General features: G+C 43.6%; 2 protein-coding genes across 7 annotated transcripts in view; one reads left to right on the plus strand and one right to left on the minus strand.

Annotated features, from left to right (window-relative positions):
* Positions 1 to 3,976, plus strand: part of tle2a (TLE family member 2, transcriptional corepressor a) — a 48,108-nt gene extending 44,132 nt beyond the window's left edge. For all 3 annotated transcript variants that reach the window (XM_036978074.1, XM_036978076.1, XM_036978075.1), the window contains exons 18-20: positions 1,598 to 1,748; positions 1,955 to 2,031; positions 2,245 to 3,976. In XM_036978074.1, coding sequence (XP_036833969.1) covers positions 1,598 to 1,748; positions 1,955 to 2,031; positions 2,245 to 2,352 — 336 coding nt within the window. In that variant the 3' untranslated portion in view covers positions 2,353 to 3,976. The remainder of the gene's footprint in view (positions 1 to 1,597; positions 1,749 to 1,954; positions 2,032 to 2,244) is intronic.
* Positions 3,977 to 4,055: 79 nt separating this feature from the next.
* The window catches only part of LOC110524326 (transducin-like enhancer protein 4), a 75,591-nt gene continuing 55,752 nt past the window's right edge, over positions 4,056 to 23,894 (minus strand). For all 4 annotated transcript variants that reach the window (XM_036978079.1, XM_036978080.1, XM_036978078.1 and 1 more), the window contains exons 14-20: positions 23,775 to 23,863; positions 22,860 to 23,109; positions 22,523 to 22,770; positions 21,778 to 21,925; positions 17,513 to 17,663; positions 17,264 to 17,340; positions 4,056 to 5,828 (exon numbers count right to left, since the gene is read on the minus strand). In XM_036978079.1, coding sequence (XP_036833974.1) covers positions 5,721 to 5,828; positions 17,264 to 17,340; positions 17,513 to 17,663; positions 21,778 to 21,925; positions 22,523 to 22,770; positions 22,860 to 23,109; positions 23,775 to 23,863 — 1,071 coding nt within the window. In that variant the 3' untranslated portion in view covers positions 4,056 to 5,720. The remainder of the gene's footprint in view (positions 5,829 to 17,263; positions 17,341 to 17,512; positions 17,664 to 21,777; positions 21,926 to 22,522; positions 22,771 to 22,859; positions 23,110 to 23,774; positions 23,864 to 23,894) is intronic.

Consider the following 23,894-nt stretch of genomic DNA (forward strand, 5'->3'; position numbering starts at 1 on the left):
AAAAATCTGTCGTTCTGTCCTTGAGCAAGGCAGTTAACCCCCTACAAAAACAGCAACAACAGCTCCCTGACCTACCAATGTGGCCCCGCACATGATTCTGATTGAGTGATTGGCTCAAGTTTCCGTTGGAACTTATGTACAAATGATAATAAAAATACCGGGTGGCGCAGTGGTCTAAGGCAGTGCTAGCTGTGCCACCAGATATTCTGGGTTCGAGCCCAAGCTCTGTCGCAGCCGGCCACGATCGGGAGGTCCATGGAACCACGCACAATTGGCCCAGCGTCGTCCGGGTTAGGGGAGGGTTTGGCCGGCAGGGATATCCTTGTCTCATCGCGCACTAGTGACTCCTGTGGCGGGCCGGGCGCACTGCATGCTGACCAGGTCGCCAGGTGTACGGTGTTTCCTCCGACACATTGGTGCGACTGGCTTCTGGGTTGGATGTGCATCGTGTCAAGAAGCAGTGCAGCTAGGTTGGGTTGTGTTTCGGAGGACACATGGCTCTCGACTTTCGCCTCTCCCGAGTCCGTACGGGAGTTGCAGAGATGAGACAAATGTAAAAAAGACAAAGACCTCATGACTAGTTAAGACTTACCAGCAGGTGTCTTGATAATAGATAAAGGCAGTGAGTAACTGGCGCAGGGACCATTGACAATTGCTTTGGAATTGTTGAAAGAATGTTTTTTTTTATATCTATATGATCAATCCATAAATCTAGACCTGCATGCAACTGTAGGCCTATCTCTTGCGCTTTTGACAATGATTTCACATGAGGCCTATTTCACATATGCCTAAATGACTTGAGTCTTTCTTTCATCATGTTACATACATCACAGTATTTCAAGCTATCCCTATGGAAAGCAATTTCATGCTGTTAATTTTTGTAGCCATCTAGGGCCTATGTTAACTTAGATTGTTTTCGATGAAATTATAGACCTTTCAAACGTATGCAACATTATCGGCAAGTGACTTGATGCCAACTGTGCCACAGCGATGTAATAGCTGTTAAATAGGGGCGATGAGTTTGTTGATATATCAATATTACACTTAACAACCATCAGAATTGGTTAAACAAAGGTTATGCACGCCAATATATTAAGCAAGAATTAAGAGTAGGCAAAGTGATGGTGTCCGGTGAAAATTCTATCAAACGTTTGACCATTGCAACAGTCACATTCACGTGGTTGTCTGAAATGTGCTGTGGAGTTCACACCTGGCCATGATGCCTCATCGCGATTTAGTTATTCCCCATTTGCAACAGTGTCATTGAGCGTCGTCACTATCTTTCCTTTGCGGTACCTCAAACTGTTGTGATTACCAGCTGAGAAACGTTTACGTTTAGATTTCACTCCTGTCTCTTGGAGTTTGTCTGAGCAGTGTCTTAACATCATCCTAAAACCTACTCTGAGCTGGGAGTGTTTTTAGTCTTCAAACAGGTTTTAACAGGATTCCTAGGACTTTCTCTGAGACGCTTTGTGGATACGGCCCTGTACTGCATTTCACTGGCCTGTCACTCCTCTCTGTATCACTTCACACATGATGATGATCTTTGTCAGATGTGTAATCAGCTTTCTCTCTTTGTTCCATTCCCTCCCTCCAGATCTTCTCTCTGGGCTACTGTCCTACAGGAGAGTGGCTGGCAGTGGGCATGGAGAGCAGTAATGTAGAAGTGCTGCACGTCTCCAAACCAGACAAGTATCAGCTGCACCTCCACGAGAGCTGTGTGCTCTCACTCAAGTTCGCCTACTGTGGTACGTGCCACACTCCTAATTGTTCCATTCAAATGTTTTCTTGCGTAATCTCAAGGACAAAACTATCCTGAAATGACTCTGAGGCTCACACGGCACCAGTCCCTTTCTTTCTCCCTCTATGCGACCGACTAGCAATCCCTTTGTCATGCTACATCTCCTCTGCCCAGAGTTTTCATCTCCCTTTGTGTGTCTCTTTGGTTCTGCAGGTAAATGGTTTGTGAGCACAGGCAAAGATAACCTCCTGAACGCATGGCGGACACCCTATGGATCAAGCATATTCCAGGTCTGGGATTTGATGCACTCTCTCTAGAGAAATGCTAAGAGTATATTTCAAGTGCATTTGTTGTTATTTAAGCCATTTATACTGTTTGTCTTTAGCTCAGTAGTTACTGTATCAGGATTATATAAACCACTTTGTTTTGAAAGTGTAATGTAAGTGCAATACAGTATCTCTGTCAGTGGGTGTAACTGGTCTCCTTTCTTTTTGTTTCTCAAGTCAAAGGAGTCGTCTTCGGTGCTCAGCTGTGACATCTCCCCCGATGACCAGTTCATTGTGACGGGCTCCGGTGACAAGAAGGCCACTGTGTACGAAGTTATCTACTGAGGAAGGAGCGCTCTGATTGGATAAAGTGGGGGCGAGGCTCCCTTGGTGCCCCAAGGACTGTAAAGAGAGTGGCGGGTGTCGTGGAGACCAGAGACACACGTTGTACTTTGTTGTTTTGTTTACGTTTGTAAAGGATTCAGATGAGGGCGAAGTCAGATCTCTGGAACTTTGACCTTTAAAAAAAATGCTCTGAGAAAAAGCTGGTAGTCTAGCGACACAATGCGGGATTCTTCCAAAGACCTGTTTTTTTTCCTCTCGTTTTGTTACCTTTTTTCCTGTTTTTAACAAAATGAAACCTCTGTAGTAAACAAAACATTTGCGAAAAGAAAATATTTTTTTTTTGCCTTTTGAATTCTTGACGAGCAGTAGGACCATGGTGTGTGTGTGTGTGTGTGCGCGCCGAGGGAGATAAGGGTTTGTAAGGGCTGTGTGGAGGGGGGTTAGATTCAGCAGCAATATGGTTGTATTATATTATACATGGTGAAAGGACATACCACTACCCAGGATATGAAACTATAATGTCCGTGTTCAAGGTATTCTGCGATTTCAGGGAAATGGCTACTTACTCCAAGTCGACAACGACATTAGTGTTTTCTATTGTATTTGTAGGGTACATAGACAGGTATTTTCACTACTACATTGTGACCTTTGAACTCGGTGTATATATATATGAACTGTAAATAAAGCTCTAAAGGCAAAAAAAAGAACGTAGGTTGGATTTGCTTAGAGCCAGGGAGAAAAATAAATTGTGCTACTATTGAAAAACGAATTGTATGATTTAATTTGTATGATATTTCCTTTTTAGTTTTGAGTATCTAATTTGAATTGCATGTTCCCAAGAGAAGCAGGGCTGTGACTAACCACATAGGACTGATCGGTCTGGGAAGATCTCTGCAGCCACACAGCTCAGTGGGAGTTTTGATATGGGTCTGTCTGCTGGTTTTTAATGTCATTGTCTCCCTGTGTCCCAAACTGGAAATGGAGCCGAGTAGGACTCGCCTCTAACTTCAGTGTCCTCTAAACCTCCCCCTCCCATATACACACCCGTGTACTCTCTATATCGTGTAGCTCTGCTCAGAACAGCCTCAACCATGAGTAAGGCTCATATCCAAAGGTGGACATGGTCCAGGAGTGGGCAGTTCTGCCTGTGTACAGATGGATGATAACGCAATGTGTTCAAAGCTACTGTGTGACCCCTGTAAATCTGAATGGTCTGATGAGTGTACATGTTGAGAGATGTCATATAATAGCGATGTCATGGAGGCCCTCCAGGGCCATGTCTTATAACGAACTCTCATTATGATCTATGGGCAACGTCTACCTGGAGGAGTTGGTGATGATTGAGGTGGATGTTACCACATTCTCTAGAAGGGGAAGATGGGGAGCCAGTGCGTGGCCAAGGGAAGGACCTGTGGGGCAGGTGAAAGACCTCCGGGAGTGCTGTGGGTGGGATGGTCTGGGGGAGTGGGAGAGTTCATTTAGCATGGCCCTGTGCCCTGGGTGTGCAGAGTTCCATTGGTCCTTAAGTGAACTCTCCACCCACCTGAGGCTCCGGGCCATGCAAAATGAACTAGCCCATTGATGTGGGCGATGTAATGAGACTAATAAACTATTTTGTATGGTTCATGGTGTTTTCCTAGTTCATACTGCACTGTATGTCTTCAACATTCAAAACTGCATTCAAGAAGAAACACTCAAACGGATACTGGCACTTAAAAGATTAACACAACTTTTTTTATTTATTTTTCTCATTTCTTTTACAACGACATTGAAAATGCGTCAGGAAGGTAAACACGGAGCATTTAAAAGTTCCATCGCTTTCAAAAGAGAACAGCTTTAAAACTTAAAAAGTAATTCACTGTAGGAACAGCGAAAGCATAGGCAGCGGATATGGTTTTACTGACAGTGAGCGGAGAGGGAGCCTGTCTGTGGCTGACAGGCAGTGAGAGGGTGGGGGAGGCAGGCATCTTATACTGTACACTTCCCACTGTCTCCACCTTTCCCCAAACATGGCCACAAAACGACCCAACACCTGCTGCTCTATACTGACAGACTTAACAAACACTGAAATTGCATTACACACTGACTGAAAACATACTAAAGTACAGTTATCACTTCTGCTTGAAACAGGAACAAAAACAGGAATCAGAAGAAGCCTTCCCCAAAATGGAAGGCCAGTTTCAGGGCCCTTGTGTTGTGAAAGGGTAGTGGAGTCCACTGCCTATCATCATCACCGAGGGGAAGGACATCAGAAGTTTAAAAAAAATTAAAAAGTAAATAAAAATACAAATATATTTCCCACTTGGTCATGGAGTGTATCCCTCTTGCTCTCAAAGGCCAGAGTACAGGCGTAGGCAACCATAGCCTCTTAAAACAAAGCAACCACTACTGAAACGTAGCATGAGCATGACTTAAACATTTTTTTTGACACATCTATCGAAGCAGGGTTTTGCAATATACATAATATAATTTCCTTATTTGCCACACATTGGAGCATGTCGTATAATACAGGGAAGTTAAATGAGCATTAAGCAGTGAGCAGTCTCAGGAGAACAATCTAATCTATTGGTAAGTATTAAGATGAACAGCGCAGTGTTGCTCTCGTCTGTTCAATGTTTGTGGCACAGGGGCCCGCTGAGACTCAGATTGACTCTGCTCATTAAGCGCTGCTTTTGTGAGACAAAAATAAAATAGATATTAGGGGAGTGAGACGGGGAGCGCTACTATTAATACTTAATTGGGTGCGAGGCTGTGTGCGTGTGTCTATCTCTGTGTTTTGGGTATATCTCTGGGACAGAGCTCCAGCACGGCCCAGTCCAAGCCGGCTCAGGGTGCTAGCTTGCCACTCCTGACACCCCTGGCTAGGGAGCTGTGGCGCAGTGTTGGCCTCATTAAGGGTTCCACTGTCTGACTAATGAATCGATTGTCTGGTATCTGTGCTCCTCGCTGCAGCTCCCAGAGTGGCACACTCCTCTGGGGTTTCCCTTCCGCTGAGCTCTTAATCAGGAAACGGCACTAATTACCCTCCTCCTCTCCCCCTTCCTTCCTTCTCTCGTTATCTGTAGCCCTCTCACGCTCCCTCTACCTTGCTCTTTATCTCTCCGCCTTCTCTTGCTCTCTTTCTATCCCGCCTCATTCTCAGGCTTAAATGGGTGCAGGAATGAGGAGCTAGCTGAGATTGGGAGGGGGGGAGGCTGTTGTAGTAGGGTCATTTGAGCGCTGGAGCCAGAAAGCATTGCTTCTGTACAAAAGAGCCATGGTTGCCCCCACCTGCCCTGCTGTAGGCCTTGAGTTGGTCCCCCCTACTCCCCACCCAGCCAAGCCCCCCCACCCCTCTGAAAATCCCTCACCCCCCTTATTTCCTGTTCTCAGTAGACCACCTCATACACGGTGGCCTTCTTGTCTCCAGAGCCGGTCACTATGTACTTATCATCTGGTGACACGTCACAACTCAGGACCGATGAGGACTCCTTGGACTGAGAGAGGGAGAGACAGAGGAAAAAGGTGTTAAAAATCAGTGACTCATCCAAGAACACTGTTAAAATTAGAGGTGAACCTGCCAGAGCCTGGTTAGTAGGTGTAATAACACTCCAGTTACACACCTCCACTTAGCTACGTGAAACTGAGTCTAAACAGAGACGGAGACTGAGGTCACAGACAGTATGAGAGGTTCAGTGAGAGACCGACGTGTTTACTCAGGAACACACATCAGTCTGGGAATAAACACACTTCCACCAATTTTTCCGTAGTAGTAGTTGAGTGACAGTGATGAGGAGAGATCTCCCCGAGGGTCCCACATGGCACCACATATCCCTGCTCTACTCAGGAAACTCTTTCACCACTCACATCTCATGTCTCCATGTTCGTCCACAATAGAGTTGTCTCCTCATAGCTCAAAATGCCCTAATAACACTAGTGTGTATTACCACCTAGATTTATTTTGTATTTTTTAATTGAATATTTAAAACATACAATATACTTGCAGTGAAGCCGCTCAACAACTACATCACACAAGTCATCTAACAGACTCCCATCCAGAGCGACACACAGAATCAACCAGGGAAAAAAGACAAAGGAAAACAGAAAACAACAATGAGAAAAACAAAAGACATCAAGGACAACAAAAATCATAACAGCAAGGCCAACTGAATATATTTGAGTGCCACTATGGCACTATTTACGTGTGTGTGTCTGTGCACATTGGTGCATTTGAATGAGAGTGTGTGTATATGCATGTGTACAAACACCTGCACAGCATCAGCCTCAGGCAAACAGGCATTAGCTGTAACAACACTTCCCCTCAGTGTCATTCAAACTTACTTTTTATGTTTTATTTGGACTTTATTTATTTTTTTAATTTATCTTCGATCGTCAGCTTCCCTCAGCTCATCCCACCTATCTCTGCTGGCCATCCTCCTTGGATATATCTTTCAGCTATGCTGTGATGTATAACATAGATTGAAAATGTATTTAATCGAATGGAATCCACAGATTGCTAATTGAAGACAAATACTTTTACTAAGAGTATTAGTATATTAGTAATTGACTGATTCGGTCTCTCCAGATCTCACAACAATACTATTTCTAGGGTTAATTTTAGATCAGTGTTATGCATTTTCCGCCATTCCTGAACCTGAGACCAGAAACAGGCAACCTGAGGGCAATACCAAAATAAATGGTCTATTGATTCTGTATCCTCGCATCAAAATCCAAATATTCAACATTTTGTTGGAGGCAAGAATTATACATAATAATTTTAGATGAAAAACACAAATTCTTGAATCATCTTATATATCAATTCATACACCCTGTATCATGGAATCGGTACATCGAAAATCTCACCCCAACTATTTTGCAATCTGTATGGCGCAGCTGTCAACATCCTGGTCCTCAAATTAAACTGGTATACTTTCCTATTTTTTATTCTTCCGCCAGTTTAGATCCTTTATATTGGGTAGAATGAAACCTTAATTTAAATAGGAAAGTCAGTTAAGAACAAATTCTTATTTACAATGACAACCTACCCCGACCAAACCCTAACGACGCTGGGCCAATTGTGCGCCGCCTTATGGGACTCCCAATCAGAGACGGTTGTGATACAGCCTGGAATCGAACCAGGGTCTGTAGTGACGCCTCTAGCACTGAGATGCAGTGCCTTAGACCACTGCGCAACTTAGGACTCAATTTTTGGGGTAATGCTGTAATCAATTGGTTGTAATCTTGGATTGAGCAGACCTTCCCATACAATTCTGATAACTCCATGAAAGACAACTCTACCATTCCGATTTACTAAATCATTTTAAAACAAAATACTATTTTCAAACGTCTTTCCCATACATGCAGGTATTTTATCAATCAGCACATTCGGTTGATAATATTTGTTGTAACATTTGTTCTATCTTTTCAGGGGGAGGAAATTGAAATTGAAGCCAGCTCTGCAATGCTTGTTTGAAAAAGAGAGACAAGTGAGTAAACTGAGATATGACTAAGGAGTTAATCAGGACATTTTTCCATAAATAGACCTCTCCATGGTTGCAGGGTCTTGTCTATTTTTACAAGTTCTCTATTGAAATTCATTGTGGAGACCTCGTTTATATATTTTGTGATATGAATACCAAGTATGTCTACTTCACCGTCAGCCCATTTTATAGGTAAACTGCATGGCAATGTAAACGTTCCAATATGTAATATTGTACACTTATTATAATGAATGTTTAGTCCAGAGAGTCCAGAAAAGTTATCTAGATCTTTAATGAGACTTTGCAGGGATCTAGCTTGCGGACTTAATATAAAACTTGAGTCATCGGCATACATGGACACTTCTGTTTTTAAGCCTTGGATTTCTAATCCTCTAATGTTGTTATTGGATCTGATTTTTATAGCTAGCCTTTCAATGGCAACAACAAATAGATATGTTGACAGCAGACACCCTTGTTTTACTCCTCTTGACAATTCAAAACTCTCTGAGAAGTAGCCGCTATTTATTATTTTACACCTGGGGTTGCTTTACATTACCTTTACCCATTTTATAAGAGAATCACTGAAATTGAAAAAATCCAGGCTTTTATAAATAAAATCCAGTCTTACTTTATCAAAGGCCTGTTTCATGAGCTTCTATTATTTATCGTACTTGCCGTATATTATCTCCAATGTATCGTCCATGTTAAAAACCTGTCTGATCAGGATGAACAATACCTGGTAAAAAAGTGCTATGCATTTTGTTAGTATTTTTGCATCACAACATTGAAGTGTAAGAGGCCTCCAGTTTTTAAGATAGACTGGTTCTTTATATTTGTCATTTGGGTCTTGTTTTAATAATAGTGAAATCAGACCTTCCTGCTGAGTACCTGACAGACTACCATTTCTATAGGAGTAGTTCAAACAAGCTAACAATGGAGCTTTGAGTACATCAAAAAAGGCTTGATATACCTCTACCAGTGTGCCATCAAGCCCTGTGGTTTTTCCAGACTGAAAGGATTTAATAGCCTCTAAAAGTTAATTTGGCCTTGGCACTGATCTTTCTGTACATTTGTTAATTAAAAAATATATATATATATTATTTTTTTTAAGAATTCCTTACAGTAATCGTCATTCAGTGGGTGAGGATGAGATGGAAAAGAGAACATCTGCTTAAAGTATTTAGCTTCCTCTTTGGTGCATTTTCTCCATATTCCATCCAGTTTGCTTTATTTTCGTAATAGATTACATTTGATTGTTCTTGAATAAGTACCTCCAGTTCTTTTGTTTTTCCTCTAACTTATTTTGTATCTCTGTAGTATTGTTCTTATTGCTATTTACCTGTACTATTAGTACATGTGTTTCCCTTGTTAATCTTGTCTTCTTAGACAGAAACTGCTTTTTTATTATTGATGAATATTGAATTGAATGACCTCTGAAGGTACATTTAAAGGTATCCCAAACAATAAGGGGATTTGCTGAACCAATATTGTACTGGAAAAATCAGTTATACATTATTTTGCTTAGTTAAAAATAAATTGTCCTCCAGTAAACTTTGATTACATTTCCAATATTCCAGTCCATGTGGAAATTCTATAAGAGTTATGTGAAGGCAAATTAGATGATGATCCAATCGCATTCTGTCTCCTATTAAAACTTTTTTCACCTTTGATGCAAGAGAGAAATAGGCAAGAAAGTAGTAGCTTGAATAAGTCTCCTCCATGTATATCTCACTAGTTCGGGTATAGATGTATTCACTGAATCAAAATAGGGCACAAAATATACTATTTTTTTTACACAATAAATCGGTATAGTCAATCTATTATGGTATTTCTGATGGAACCATTCTCTACTTTTGAGAAAATTACCAAGTCATTAAAAGGGTTTTAGATCATCCCAGTAATGGTAGTTGCTCCACAAAGTTTCATAACAGACAATGGTGCGTGTAACATTTCTTCTTCATGTCTGACAGGCAGAGTGGTGTGTCTCCCCAGGTTCTTAACCTACGTGGTTCAGCTGTACTCTCAGCATTACTAATCACAGCTTTCAGCACCACAGAAACACAGGGGCTGACTCTCTGACTCTCTCAACATTACCTGAATAAACAAGCCCTTCTACCTCCATTCTGTCTGTCTCCACCAGGCTCAGCCTCTGTCTGCATCAGACCTCATATCCTGGCCCCAGATGGTTTTCGAGACCTGCTCCTCTCTCAACCGCTCTCTTTCCTCGCCCTCCTCTCGCAACCCATCCCTCCTCTGAACCTCTATAGTATTTCTCCCTCCTCCCCCTTCCCTCCTCTCTCAACCTCATCCTAATCCCTCCCTTCCTCCCTCCTCCACATCACAGGTTCATATCACCAGGGCTGTCAATCAGCAGGCCACTGGTGAGAGAAGCCATTTTGACTGACAGACACACTCACACTACAGAGACAGAAACAGGGAGGAGGGAGAGGTACAAAGGATGAGGTAGTGGTGAGCGAGAGTAAATGGAGGGAGAAAGGGGATGTATGTGTGTACATGTGAAAGAGAGAGATGAATCAGGGGAGTAAAAGAAGGAAAGCGAGAGAGAAAGCAGCAGATTAACAGTGTGTGAGACAGAGAGAGAGCGAGAGAGGGGAAGAGGGGAAGCAGGATCTGGGGGGGGGGGGGGGGGGGGGGGCTGAGAGGCATTTGGCATTTGGATAACAAAGCAGATAGCCTCTGTGCATTTCAGAGCCCTAGGGAGACACTAACCGCCAAGGCTGCAGATTCCTCCTCTCTCTGCACTAGTCTAGCAAACAGCAAGATGACAGCCATACTGCCTCCCTCCCACAAAGACACATCTCTCCCCCTTTAAACAGCCCATCCCTTCCTGTAACTCATCATCACACTTATATATACCCAGCACAGACACAGTCTACAACAGCCTTGGCTAAAAATGTATATTCTAGAAATGCACAATGCATTTCCTTTGCGGGGAATTTTGACCCGAGTTAAGTGCGTGTAAATGTAACGTAATTCCCTTTTTATGCATCTTTCTTTTTTACTCGTATTCCGACCTTGAATTTAAGCATGAGAATAGCATGCTATTCACCCGCAATTTGTTTTGGGTGGAGATCAAAGAAATGAAGGTGTGGCGGAGGTGTCTACAGATACACCGTATGCTGACCTTTAATTCATTTACTCATAATTTGACCAGCTTTACGCACGATGAGACAATGAATAAGGTCGAGCAACCGGTCAGTTCCAAGTGGAACAACATCTACTTTCTTTTCCCGATGGAAATAACACCATTCTCCAGGCACGGTCATTTACAAATTGATAAGTGCTATTGATGAGAGCTAGGTAAATTATTAAGCCATTTAGATAAGGGGATTGTAAATATAAAGGGCAATTGATTTATGTCTATTTTACCTTATGATCACTGGAGACAAATGTGAAACCAGTCACATGGCAGCCAACTGAAGCATGTCAACATATCACCTTTTCTACAGTGAATTTCTGAAACGCTGTCCTTATAACTTGCATATATGAAATGTGGAGATCCAAGCTATAAACTTCTGTAGCCATGCTCAAATAACAGTATAGGTCCAAACCTATTGAGTTGTTTTTATGATCGGTAGGCACAGTCAGTTATACTCAAATACATTTATAACTGTCACTTTAGTGTTAGTTTCCTTAAATGTTGCATCATTCCATTCCATTGTTAGTTTACCTTTTTTTCCTCTGCGATGTTTGTGTTTTGGTTCCTGAGGATCACTAGCAATAGTGGATCATACTGTATTAGGCTGTATTCCATGTTGGGCAATTATTTGGAACATGTAACCTATTTGGATCATTATGGAATGCACACCATACGTAGCAGTTTAAACCTGGAGCCTGGTGCACAGTTCACGACAACTGGAACGTTGTCATCACAGCGACATGATTAGTGAGGATTATTATAGTAGATTTACAGGACTACTGGTCAACACTTTTCTCACGTTCCAATATTTCATGGATTGAACAATTGAATGAAAAGTCCACGAGAAATTCTGTTGGCCAGCAAGTGGCAGGTTTGTCAGCAGTTGAATTCAATTTATTATGTGCGCACAAGGGAACCATACCTGCAAAGCTTGTTATGCACCTTCATAAGGTAAGTCTGAATACCAACTACTGAGAAGTGTGTAGGAAAGGTGTGCGTAGGAAAGCTGTACATTTCCTAAGTCTGAATCTGTAGACCCTACCGTAAAATGCTTACAAGCCCTTAAGCCTTTAACCAATAATGCAGTTCAATAAATAAGAGTTTAAAAAATATTTACCAACTAAACTAAAGTAAAAAAGGTAATTTGTACATGTAGGTAGGGGTAAAGTGACTATGCATCGATAATAAGCAGCGAGTAGCAGCAGCCTAAAAACAAGGGGGCGGGGCGGGGCGGGGCAGACAATGTAAATAATCCTGGTGGCCATTTGACAAATTTTTCAGCAGTCTAATGACTTGGGGGTAGAAGCTGTTAAGGAGCCTTTTGGACTGAGTCCTGGCGCTCCGGGACCACTTGCCGTGCGGTAGCAGAGAGAACAGTCTTTGACTTGGGTGACTGGAGTCTTCCTCTGACACCGCCTAGTACAGTTGAAGTCGGAAATTGACATACACCTCAGCCAAATACATTTAAACTCAGTTTTTCGCAATTCCTGACATTTAATCCTAGTAAAGTTCCCTGTCTTAAGTCAGTTATGATCACCACTTTATTTTAAGAATGTGAAATGTCAGAATAATAGTAGAGAGAATTATTTATTTAATCTTCTATTTCTTTCATCACATTCCCAGTGGGTCAGAAGTTTACATACACTTTATTAGCATTTGGTAGCATTGCCTTTACATTGTTTAACTTGGGTTAAACGTTTCGGGTAGCCTTCCACAAACTTCCCACAATAAGTTGGGGGAATTTTGGCCCATTCCTCCTGACAGAGCTGGTGTAACTGAGTCAGGTTTGTAGGCCTCATTGCTTGCACACGCTTTTTCAGTTCTGCCCACATATTTTCTATAGGATTGAGGTCAGGGCTTTGTGATGGCCTCCCCAATACCTTGACTTTGTTGTCCTTAAGCCATTTTGCCACAACTTAGGAAGTATGCTTGAGGTCATTGTCCATTTGGAAGACCCATTTGCAACCAAGCTTTAACTTCCTGTCTGATGTCTTGAGATGTATATCCACATAATTTTCCTCCCTCATGACGCCATCTACTTTGTAAAGTGTAGCAAAGCACCCCCACAACATGATGCTGCCACCCCCGTGCTTCACGGTTGGGATGTTGTTCTTCGGCTTGCAAGCCTCCCCCTTTTTCCTCCAAATATAACGATGGGCATTATGGCCAAACAGTTCTATTTTTGTTTCATCAGACCAGAGGACATTTCTTCAAAAAGTACGATCTTTGTCCCCATGTGCAAACCGTAGTTTGGCTTTTTTATGGCAGTTTTGGAGCAGTGGCTTCTTCCTTCCTTTTACTGTGGATATAGATACCTTTGTACCTGTTTCCTCCAGCATCTTCACATGGTTCTTTGCAGTTGTTCTGGGATTGAGTCGCACTTTTTGCACCAAAGTACGTTCATCTCTAGGAGACTGAACACGTCTCCTTCCTGAGCGGTATGACGGCTGCGTGGTCCCATGGTTTTTATACTTGCGTACTATTGTTTGTACAGATGAACGTAGTACCTTCAGGCATTTGGAAATTGCTCACAAGGATGAACCAGACTTGTGGTCTACAACTTTTTTTCTGAGGTCTTGGCTGATTTCTTTTGATTTTCCCATGATGTCAAGCAAAGGGGCACTGAGTTTGAAAGTAGGCTTTGAAAAACATCCACAGGTACACCTCCAATTGACTCAAATTATGTCAATTAGCTTATCAGAAGCTTCTAAAGCCATGACAGCATTTTCTGGAATTTTCCAAGCTGTTTAAAGGCACAGTCAACTTAGTGTATGTAAACGTCTGACCCACTGGAATTGTGATACAATTAATTCTAAGTGAAATAATCTGTCTGTAAACAATTGTTTGAAAAAATTACTTGTGTCATGCACAAAGTAATCGAAAGTAAAGTAAACTATAGTTTGATAATAACAAGAAATGTGTGGAGTGGTTGAAAAATTAATTTGAATGATTCCAACCTAAGTGTATCTAAACTTCTGACTTCAACTGTATATTGGTCCTGGATGGCAGGAAGCTTGGCCCTAGTGATGTACTGGGCCATACGCACTGCCTCTGTAGCGCCTTATGGTCAGATGCCGAGCAGTTGCCATACCAGGCGTGATGTAACCGGTCAGGATGCTCTCGATGGTGCAACTGTATAACTTTTTGAAGATCTGGGGACCCATGCCAAATCTTTTCAGTCTCTTAAAACCTGTTAAGGATATGGCAGACATATGCCCCCTTTGGAGAGATTGGGTACCCCTAGTAAACTGAAAAAAAAATCTGTCAAAAATTGCTAATATATGCATATAATAATTATTATTGGATAGAAAACACTCTAAAGCTTCTAAAACCGTTGGAATTATGTCTGTAAGTATAGCAGAACTCACAGGGCAGGCATTCTTCCAAACTAGTTTTTGTGGTCATGAAAGTTGGAGCAACTTTGACGTCATCGCCCCCACCCTTCCCAACCAGTTATGATTCTGGGGAGACTTCTATGTCTAGATGTCCTCTTTCAGTAGAGCTTTAAATCGTTCAAATCCCGCGGGAATTGACCCTATGGGAGTGAAATTAGTGCGTGCCACGAGAAAATAGGTTGTGCGTTGTGGCGCGAATTGGTCCCAGCCATTCCTTTGTTCCAGCACTCAAGAGAAGGGCAGACGATGGCCGATTGAATTGAAGTTTGTTTTGTGTGTCTAAAACATCATAAAGCTTGCTTCTGCACTTAGTTTGACCTGTTTAGTCGACATATAATATGTAATTTTGAAGTTTTGATGCGCAACTTTTCCGGACCAGAGGATATTTTGGGTGCATTTCAGCTGATGTTATTAGCAGTAGCTAATACAAAGACGCAAGACTTGAAACCAAACGATGTATTGGGTAAGTATGAAGCCTTCCAGAACATTCTGAACGAAGACCATCGAAGGTAAGGGAATATTTATGCTGAAATCTGTGTTTCTGTTGACTCCAACATTACGTAGAAATGTAGCTTGTATCTGAGCGCCGTCTCAGCATATTGAATAGTGTGCGATTTCTGTAACGTTAAAAATAAATCTAACAAAGTGGTTGCATAAAGAAGCAGTGTATCTTTCTAACTATATGTAGAACATGTATATTTAGTCAAAGTTTATGATGTCTATTTACGTTATCTTGCCGCGCTACCTAGATTTCCTGCGGACATTTTTGAGTAATTTCTGAACGTGAACTCACTGTAAATGGACATTTATGGATATAAATGGCATATTATTGAAAAAAAAAATGTACTGTGTAACATGTCCTATTACTGTCATCTGATGAAGATTTTCAAAAGGTTAGTGAACGATTTACTTTTTAATCCTGCGTTTGTTGATTGCATGTTTTGGCTATTCAAGTGAGCTGTGTCTGGTGGTGGTTTGACATATATATGTGCTATGTTTTCGCCGTAAAACATTTTAGAAATCTGACTTGCTGGCTAGATGAACAAGGTGTTTATCTTTCATTTGAGCTATTGGACTTGTTAATGTGTGGAGGTTAAATATTTCTAAGAATATTTTTGCGTTCCATGCGCCACCGTTCCATCTGAACGTGGGAGGGTAGAGTCCCAAATGGGAACCGATATCTTAGAAAGGTTAAGGGGGAAAAGGTGTTGTCGTGCCCTCTTCACAACTGTCTTGGTGTGTTTGGACCATGATAGTTTGTTGGTGGTGTAGACACCAAAGAACTTGAAACTCTCAACCTGCTCCACCACAGCACCATCAATGTTAATGGGGGCTTGTTAGGCCCTCCTTTTCCTATAGTCCACAATCATCTCCTTTGTCTTGCTCACATTGAGGGAGAGGTTCTTGTCCTGGCACCACACTGAGAGGTCTCTGACCTCCTCCCTATAGGCTGTCTCATCGTTGTCGGTGATCAGGCCTACCACTGTTGTGTCGTCAGAAAACTTAATGATGGTGTTGGACTCGTGCTTGGCCACACAGTCGTGGGCAAACAGGGAGTACAGGAGGGAACTGAGCACGCACCGCTGAGGGACCTCAGTGTCGAGGATCAGCATGGCAGATGTGTTGTTGCCTACCATTACCAACTAAGGGCGGCCTATCAGGAAGTCCAGGATCCAGTTGCAGAGGGAGGTGTTTAGTCCCACGGTCCTTAGCATAGTGATGAGCTTTGCAGGCACTATGGTGTTGAACGCTGAGCTGTAGTCAATGAACAGCATTCTCACATAGGTGTTCCTTTTGCCCAGGTGGGAATGGGCAGTGTGGAGTGTGATTGAGATTGCGTCATCTGTGGATCTGTTGGGTTGGTATGCGAATTGGAGTAGGTCTAGGGTTTCCGACATGATGGTGTTGATGTGAGCCATGACCAGCCTTTCAAAGCACTTCATGGCTACCGACGTGAGTGCTACGGGGCGGTAAACATTTAGGCAGGTTGCCTTCGCTTTCTTGGGCACAGGGACTATGGTGGTCTGCTTGAAACATGTAGGTATTACAGACTGGGTCAGGGAGAGGTTGAACATTTCAGTGAAGACACTTTCCAGTTGTTCCACACATGCTTTGAATACATGTCCTGATAATCCGTCTGGCCCTGCGGCTTTGTGAATGTTGACCTGTTTAAAGGCTTTTCTCACATTGGCTACGGAAAGTGTAATCACACAGTTGTACAGAACAGCTGGTGATCTCATGCATGCCTCAGTGTTGCTTGCCTCGAAGTGAGCATAAAAGGCTTGTCTGGTAGGGTCGTGTCACTGGGCAGCTCGCGGCTGGGTTTTCCTTTGTAGTCCATAATAGTTTGCAAGACCTACCACATCCGACGAGCATTAGAGCCGGTGTAGTAGGATTCAATCTTAGCCCTGTATTGATGCGTTGCCTGTTTGACGGTTTGTCTGAGGGCAGAGAGGTATTTCCTATAAGCGTCCAGATTAGAGTCTTGCTCCTTGAAAGCAGAAGCTCTAGCCTTTAGCTCGCTGTAGATGTTGCCTGTAATCCATGGCTTCTGGTTGGGATATGTACGTACGGTCACTGTGGGGACGATGTCATCGATCACTTATTGATGAAGCCGGTGACTGAGGTGGTATACTCCTCAATGCTATTATATGAATCCTGGAACATATTCCAGTCTGTGCTAGCAAAACAGTCCTGTAGCGTAGCATCCGCGTCATCTGACCACTTCCGTAATGAGCGAGTCACTGGTACTACCTGCTTTCGTTTTGGCTTGTAAGCAGGAATCAGAAGGATACGATTATGGTTAGATTTGCCAAATGGAGGGCGAGGGAGAGATTTGTATGCATCTCTGTGTGTGAAGTAAAGGTGGTAACATTTTGAGTGTGTGTATTTTTCACCTGGAAAATACTGGCTCCATATGGCGTCCTCCACGCATTCAGCAGATTGTCCTTCCCTGTACTCACAAACCACTTGCCTGAAACAAATGCACGCACACACACACACACGCGCGCGCGCGCAAGCAAACACACAAACACACAACATTACACTTGGGCTCAGCAGACATATGGACTACACATCTCATTAGCATAAGTATAAAAGTTAGGAGAATGTGTGTGAGTGTGGCAGAGTTGTGAGCTTGTACGTACCACAGGAGGCGAACTTGAGTGAGAGCACACAGCTCTCGTGGAGGTGCAGCTGATACTTGTCTGGTTTGGAGACGTGCAGCACTTCTACATTACTGCTCTCCATGCCCACTGCCAGCCACTCTCCTGTAGGACAGTAGCCCAGAGAGAAGATCTGGAGGGAGGGAGGGAGGTAGAAGGAGAGAGTGTGGGAGAAAAGAAGAGAAAGTTCATTACACGAGTGAACTTAGCTCATCTGACAAAGATCATCAGCAGCATCATCATGTGTGATGTATTTATTATTCTTCCTGGGGTCCAGAAACATTAAGGCGGTTATATACAGTTGAAGTCGGAAGTTTACATACACCTTAGCCAAATACATTTAAACTCCGTTTTTCACAATTCCTGATAAAATCCTCATAAAAAAAAATCCTGGCTTAGGTCAGTTACAATCCCCACCTCATTTTAAGAATGTGAAATGTCAGAATAAAGCAGAGAGGATTATATATTTCAGCTTTTATTTCTTTCATCACATTCCCAGTGGGTCAGAAGTTTACATACACACAATTAGCATTTGGTAGCATTGCCTTTAAATTGTTTAACTTGGGTCAAACGTTTCGGGTAGCCTTCCACAAACTTCCCACAATAAGTTGGGGGAATTTTGGCCCATTCCTCCTGACAGAGCTGGTGTAACTGAGTCAGGTTTGTAGGCCTCCTTGCTCGCACACACTTTTTCAGTTATGCCCACACATTTTCTATAGGATTGAGGTCATGGCTTTGTGATGGCCACTCCAATACCTTGATTTTGTTGTCCTTATGCCATTTTGCCACAACTTTGGAAGTATGCTTGAGGTCATTGTCCATTTGGAAGATCCATTTGCAACTAAGCTTTAACTTCCTGACTGATGTCTTGAGATGTTGCTTCAATATATCCACATAATTTTCCTTCCTCATGATGCCATCTATTTTGTGAAGTGCACCAGTCCCTCCAGCAGCAAAGCACCCCCAAAACATGATGCTGCCACCCCCATGCTTCACGGTTGGGATGGTGTTCTTCGGCTTGTAAGCCTCCCCCTTTTCCCTCCAAACACAATGATGGTCATTATGGCCAAACAGTTCTATTTTTGTTTCATCAGATCAGAGGAGATTTCTCCAAAAAGTACGATATTTGTCCCATGTGCAGTTAAACCGTAGTCCAGGTGTGACAAAACTAGAGCCTGTAGGACCTGCCTTGTTGATAGTGTTGTTAAAAAGGCAGTGTAGTGCTTTATTAGGGACAGACTTCTCCCCATTTTAGCTGTTGATACTGTTGTATCCACGGTTTGTCACGCCCTGATCTGTATCACCTGTCCTTGAGATTGTCTCCACCCCCCTCCAGGTGTCGCTTATTTTCATCAGTGTATTTATCCCTGTGTTTCCTGTCTCTCGGTGCCAGTTTGTCTTGTATGTTTCCAAGTCAACCAGTGTATTTCCCGTTCTCCTGCTTTTTGCATTATCCTGTTTCTATTCCTCCCTTTTGACCCTTGCCTACTTCTGGACTTTGTACCGGCCTGCCGGACCATTCTGCCTGCCTTGACCACGAGCCTGTCTGTCACTCTGTACATCCTGGACCACCCATTCTGAAACTAATTGCAGCTCGTTGTTAAGTGTTACAGTGATTTCACTCGCTGTATTAGTTGACGTGTATAGTGTTGAGTCATCTGCATACAGAGACACACTGGCTTTACTCAAGGCCAGTTGTATGTCATTAGTAAAGATTGAAAAAAGTAAGGGGCCTAGACAGCTGACCTGGGGAATTCCTGATTTTACCTGATTTATGTTGGAGAGGCTTCGATTAATGTCCTTCCCTATAAGCGTGCTGAAAGGCTGTCAATTTGTTTACAGTAAAATTGCATTGTATCTGGTCAAACACAAATTATTCCCAAAGTTTACTAAGGGTTGGTAACAGGCTGATTACTGGCTCAAATAGCCAACCAAAAGGGGGCTTTACTATTCTTGGGTAGATGAATTACTTTTGCTTCCCTCCAGGCCTGAGGGAAGGCCTGGCCACGTGTCAGACCCCGGTGTCTTGTCATTGTTGATAGACAACAATAATTTTCCCCTCTTCCACACTTACTTTACAAAATTCTAAATAACAATGTTTGTCTTTCATCATTTGATCAGTTATACTTGGATGTGTAGTGTCAGCATTTGTTGCTGGCATGTCATGCCTAAATATGCTGATCTTGCCAATGAAAAAATCATTAAAGTAATTGGCAATATCAGTGAGTTTTGTAATGAATGAGCAATCTGATTCAATGAATGATGGAGCTGAGTTTGTGTTTTTGCCCTAAATTTAATTTAAGGTGCTACAAAGATTTTTACTATCATTCTTTATATAATGTATCTTTGTTTCATAGTATAGTTTATTTTTATTCAGTTTAATCACAGGATTTCTCAATTTGCAGTACATTTGCCAACTGGTTGCGCAGCCAGACTTATTTGCCATTCCTTTCGCCTCATCCCTCTCAACCATACTATTTGTCAATTCCTCATCAATCGACAGGGATTTAACAGTTTTTACAGTCATTTTCTTAATGATTGCATATTAGCAACTGGAATAAGCAATTTCATAAATGTGTCAAGTGCAGTGTCTGGTTGTTCCTCATTACACACTACAGACCAACAAATACTCTTTACATCAACATATCAATCACTACAAAACATATTTTACACTATGTACTATATACTACAAATGTTACACCCACAGACTTGCAATAGTCACGTAGCCAGTTATGGAGGGATAAAAGTCTGAAACATTCAATGCCACGATTTAGGGAGGGCACAGGGTCAGATATTATGGGGCGTTCGTTGGTGTCAATTAGAGACCCCATCAGTTTTTTAAAATTAATTTTCAGCGTTCTTGAGCTGCCCTTCATAATGTCATTGAATCCCACATGAACTATGATAGTCTCAATTTCCTGATACTGGTTTAAAATGTTTGGGAGCAGCTTATTGATGTCCTGTATCCGTTTTTGCTCCAGGGACTGAGACATTTCTCACCATTGAACTGCCCAAAACAATGGCCGGAGAAGGAGATGGAGAAATACGCCCATTTCTACCCCTCACACAATTTGTGGAACCTTTCACGGGCCCAGGAGAAGCAGGATAGCATTCATCCACAGCTACCAGCGATAGGTCAAGACCTCCCACAGCTACCAGCGATAGATCCAGACCTCCCACAGCTACCAGCGATAGGTCCAGACCTCCCACAGCTACCAGCGATAGGTCCAGACCTCCCACAGCTACCAGCGATAGGTCCAGCTGTCGCAGACACAGGCAGTCCCAACAATAAAGGCGCAGGTAGATCAGGCACCAGGGCGGAGTAGATATTCCTCATGTGAATCTGCTCCGGACCTCTCCCAGACACTCCAGTCCGCTTAGCAGCATGCCGCTGCCTTCGGTTTCCACGACTTGTGACATGGGCCCAGCGATGATTGGAACAATCATCTTGCTGTTCTCTGTCTACTCCACTATGGAAGAGGAGAAGCAGACGGAAACGACTTCCTTGGCAGGCAAGTTCCAGGTAGCACAGGCAATTCGGATAGGGACAGATGACAAGGCAGGGATACATCCATTAAGCCCGAGCCACATGAGCTGAGAACGAGAAAGTTCCAATGTGTATTTTCCCCATAAGTTCACACAGACTTGAAATTTGCTTGCTAAGCATAGCCACCTCATTCGTGTAATCCTCCGCAAGCAAACAATTGCCGCATTGGAACTCCGGATTGTCAATATTGTCCCAGACAAAAGCGTAATAAACACAGCTTCTACAGCGCTGGAAATGTTTATTAGCTATTCCAAGCGATGCAGGCTCCATTGCAACCTAGTTAGCTAGCTGTCAGCAGGTTGACACAAACACTTATGAACAAAATAAAACTTTGGAAACAACAGGTCGAAGCCCGGCAGGTATCCAAGTAACTGACGATCATGAAAAAAGTAGTTGTAGTTGAAATTGCATTCGCAAACTTGTAACTTAATATTTGCCAGCAATAATTACATTTGTACACCTGCACATGTCAATTTCTGGCGCTCAGACTTTTGGCAGTGCTCTAGCGCCCTACTGTGACAAAAATATGTAGATGTGCAAACAGTGATGTGATAGAACAGAGAGAAACAGTGACTGGTCTGATATTGAGGCTGATATGAATCATGTATTAACAGGTGCAGTGCTTCTCATAAAGGCACTACTGAGCTGGTCTTAGCTAGTCTAAGCTAATCGCACAATGTCTCAGGTGTTCCATCAGTACCTGTGAGGTGAAGTCGTGCTGCTGCAGCTGTCGTCCCTCTCTCAGGTCCCAGCAGCGTACTGTGTTGTCCAGCCCCCCCGTCCACAGTTTGGTCCCATCGTTGGAGATGTCAATACAGCTGGCCCCGTCAGTGTGACCCTGGAACTGCCTGGGTAGCATAAAGATCACATCAACACCTAGCCATTCAGATGTAATCCATAGTCTATACAGTAAACCCCTACCCTGCTTTCTCCTCCCCCTATCCTCTGCTCTTCTCTCCTGCCCTACCCTCTCCCTCTCCTCTTACCTGACCAGGGGCTCTGGTTGTGCAGGTCCCAGATTACGATATCTCCCCCTATACCCCTCCTAACCTTCTCCTCATCCTCCTCTCCTCCTCCTCCTTGTACCTGACCAGGGGCTCTGGTTGTGCAGGTCCGAGACTACGATATCTCCCCCTATACCCCTCCTAACCTTCTCCTCATCCTCCTCTCCTCCTCCTCTTACCTGACCGGGGGCTCTGGTTGTGCAGGTCCCAGACTACGATATCTCTCCCTATACCCCTCCTAACCTTCTCCTCATCCTCCTCTCCTCCTCTTACCTGACCAGGGCCTGGTTGTGCAGGTCCCAGACTACGATATCTCTCCCTATACCCCTCCTAACCTTCTCCTCATCCTCCTCCTCTTACCTGACCAGGGCCTGGTTGTGCAGGTCCCAGACTACGATATCTCTCCCTATACCCCTCCTAACCACCTCCTCCTCCTCTTACCTGACCAGGGTCTGGTTGTGCAGGTCCCAGACTACAATGTTTCCGTCGCTGCAGCAGGAGAAGCAGACCTTGTTGTCAGGGGAGATGGCCAGAGCATAGCAGGCCGGGGCAGAAGACGTCAACTCCGCCTTGATGCGGGGAGTAGGTGTGGCCAAGTCCCAGATTGACAATGTGCTGGCCTCGCCTCCAACAATGAGGGTCCGCCCATCAGGGAGAATCTTACATGAGCGGATGTAGTTATCCCTGTTCTGATTGGTGTGAAGAGAGAACATGTGTATTGGACCGGCAAAACAAGCAATATTATTGGTTAAGCCTTTTAAAGTGTGTGTCCACTCACCAGGCAGTCGAGCTGTGCCATGGCACTCTTGCTGCCAGGCTGGCTGATGTCCCACACCTTGACACAGCCCTTGCCGCCGGTGTAGACGTGGCGTGTGGAGGTGCTGATGGTGACGGCACACACCACCTCTCCGTGGTTCAGAGTGTGGATCTGACGGGCATGTCGTGGGATGCCCGGGCCCAGCAGAGCATCCGGAGGGAAAGGAACAGGCTGCATCTGTCCATCCGCACTGACGTGGAAAGAGTAAGCACTGGAGAGAGGGAGAAGGGAGAGAATGGACAGAGTAAGCACTGGAGAGAGGGAGAAGGGAGAGAATGGACAGAGTAAGCACTGGAGAGAGGAAGAAGGGAGAGAATGGACAGAGTAAGCACTGGAGAGAGGGAGAAGGGAGAGAATGGACAGAGTAAGCACTGGAGAGAGGGAGAAGGGAGAGAATGGACAGAGTAAGCACTAGAGAGAGGGAGAAGGGAGAGAATGGACAGAGTAAGCACTGGAGAGAGGGAGAAGGGAGAGAATGGACAGAGTAAGTACTGGAGAGAGGGAGAAGGGAGAGAATGGAAAGAGTAAGCACTGGAGAGAGGGAGAAGGGAGAGAATGGACAGAGTAAGCACTGGAGAGAGGGAGAAGGGAGAGAATGGAAAGAGTAAGCACTGGAAAGAGGGATATTGGAGAGAATGGACAGAGTGTCAACCACTGCAATCTACATCTGTATATTATTACAAAAACTAAGTGCTTGCTACTTGCTAAAACCTTGAAGACTGTCAACACTGTAATGGCATTAGAAGTTGAGAAATAGTCGTCTAGTACAGAGTGTTATTTGTGATGGGAGAGTTTGCGGCTTGCTCCAGCTATAACAACAACAGCCATCTTTCTTTCTGTCTGGATAGATTTAGATGGAGGAGAAGAGAGACATACGGTTTTCCCCCGGAGGATCCACCAGGCAGTGAGGAGGACAGCCCTGGGGCCCTGAGGTGGGACCGAGACTCATACGCCATCTGGAGAGACTAGGAGGACCAAGACATTAGGAGTTTACTA

This window comes from Oncorhynchus mykiss, chromosome 5, assembly GCF_013265735.2.
Source record: "Oncorhynchus mykiss isolate Arlee chromosome 5, USDA_OmykA_1.1, whole genome shotgun sequence".
Classification (NCBI taxonomy): domain Eukaryota; kingdom Metazoa; phylum Chordata; class Actinopteri; order Salmoniformes; family Salmonidae; genus Oncorhynchus; species Oncorhynchus mykiss.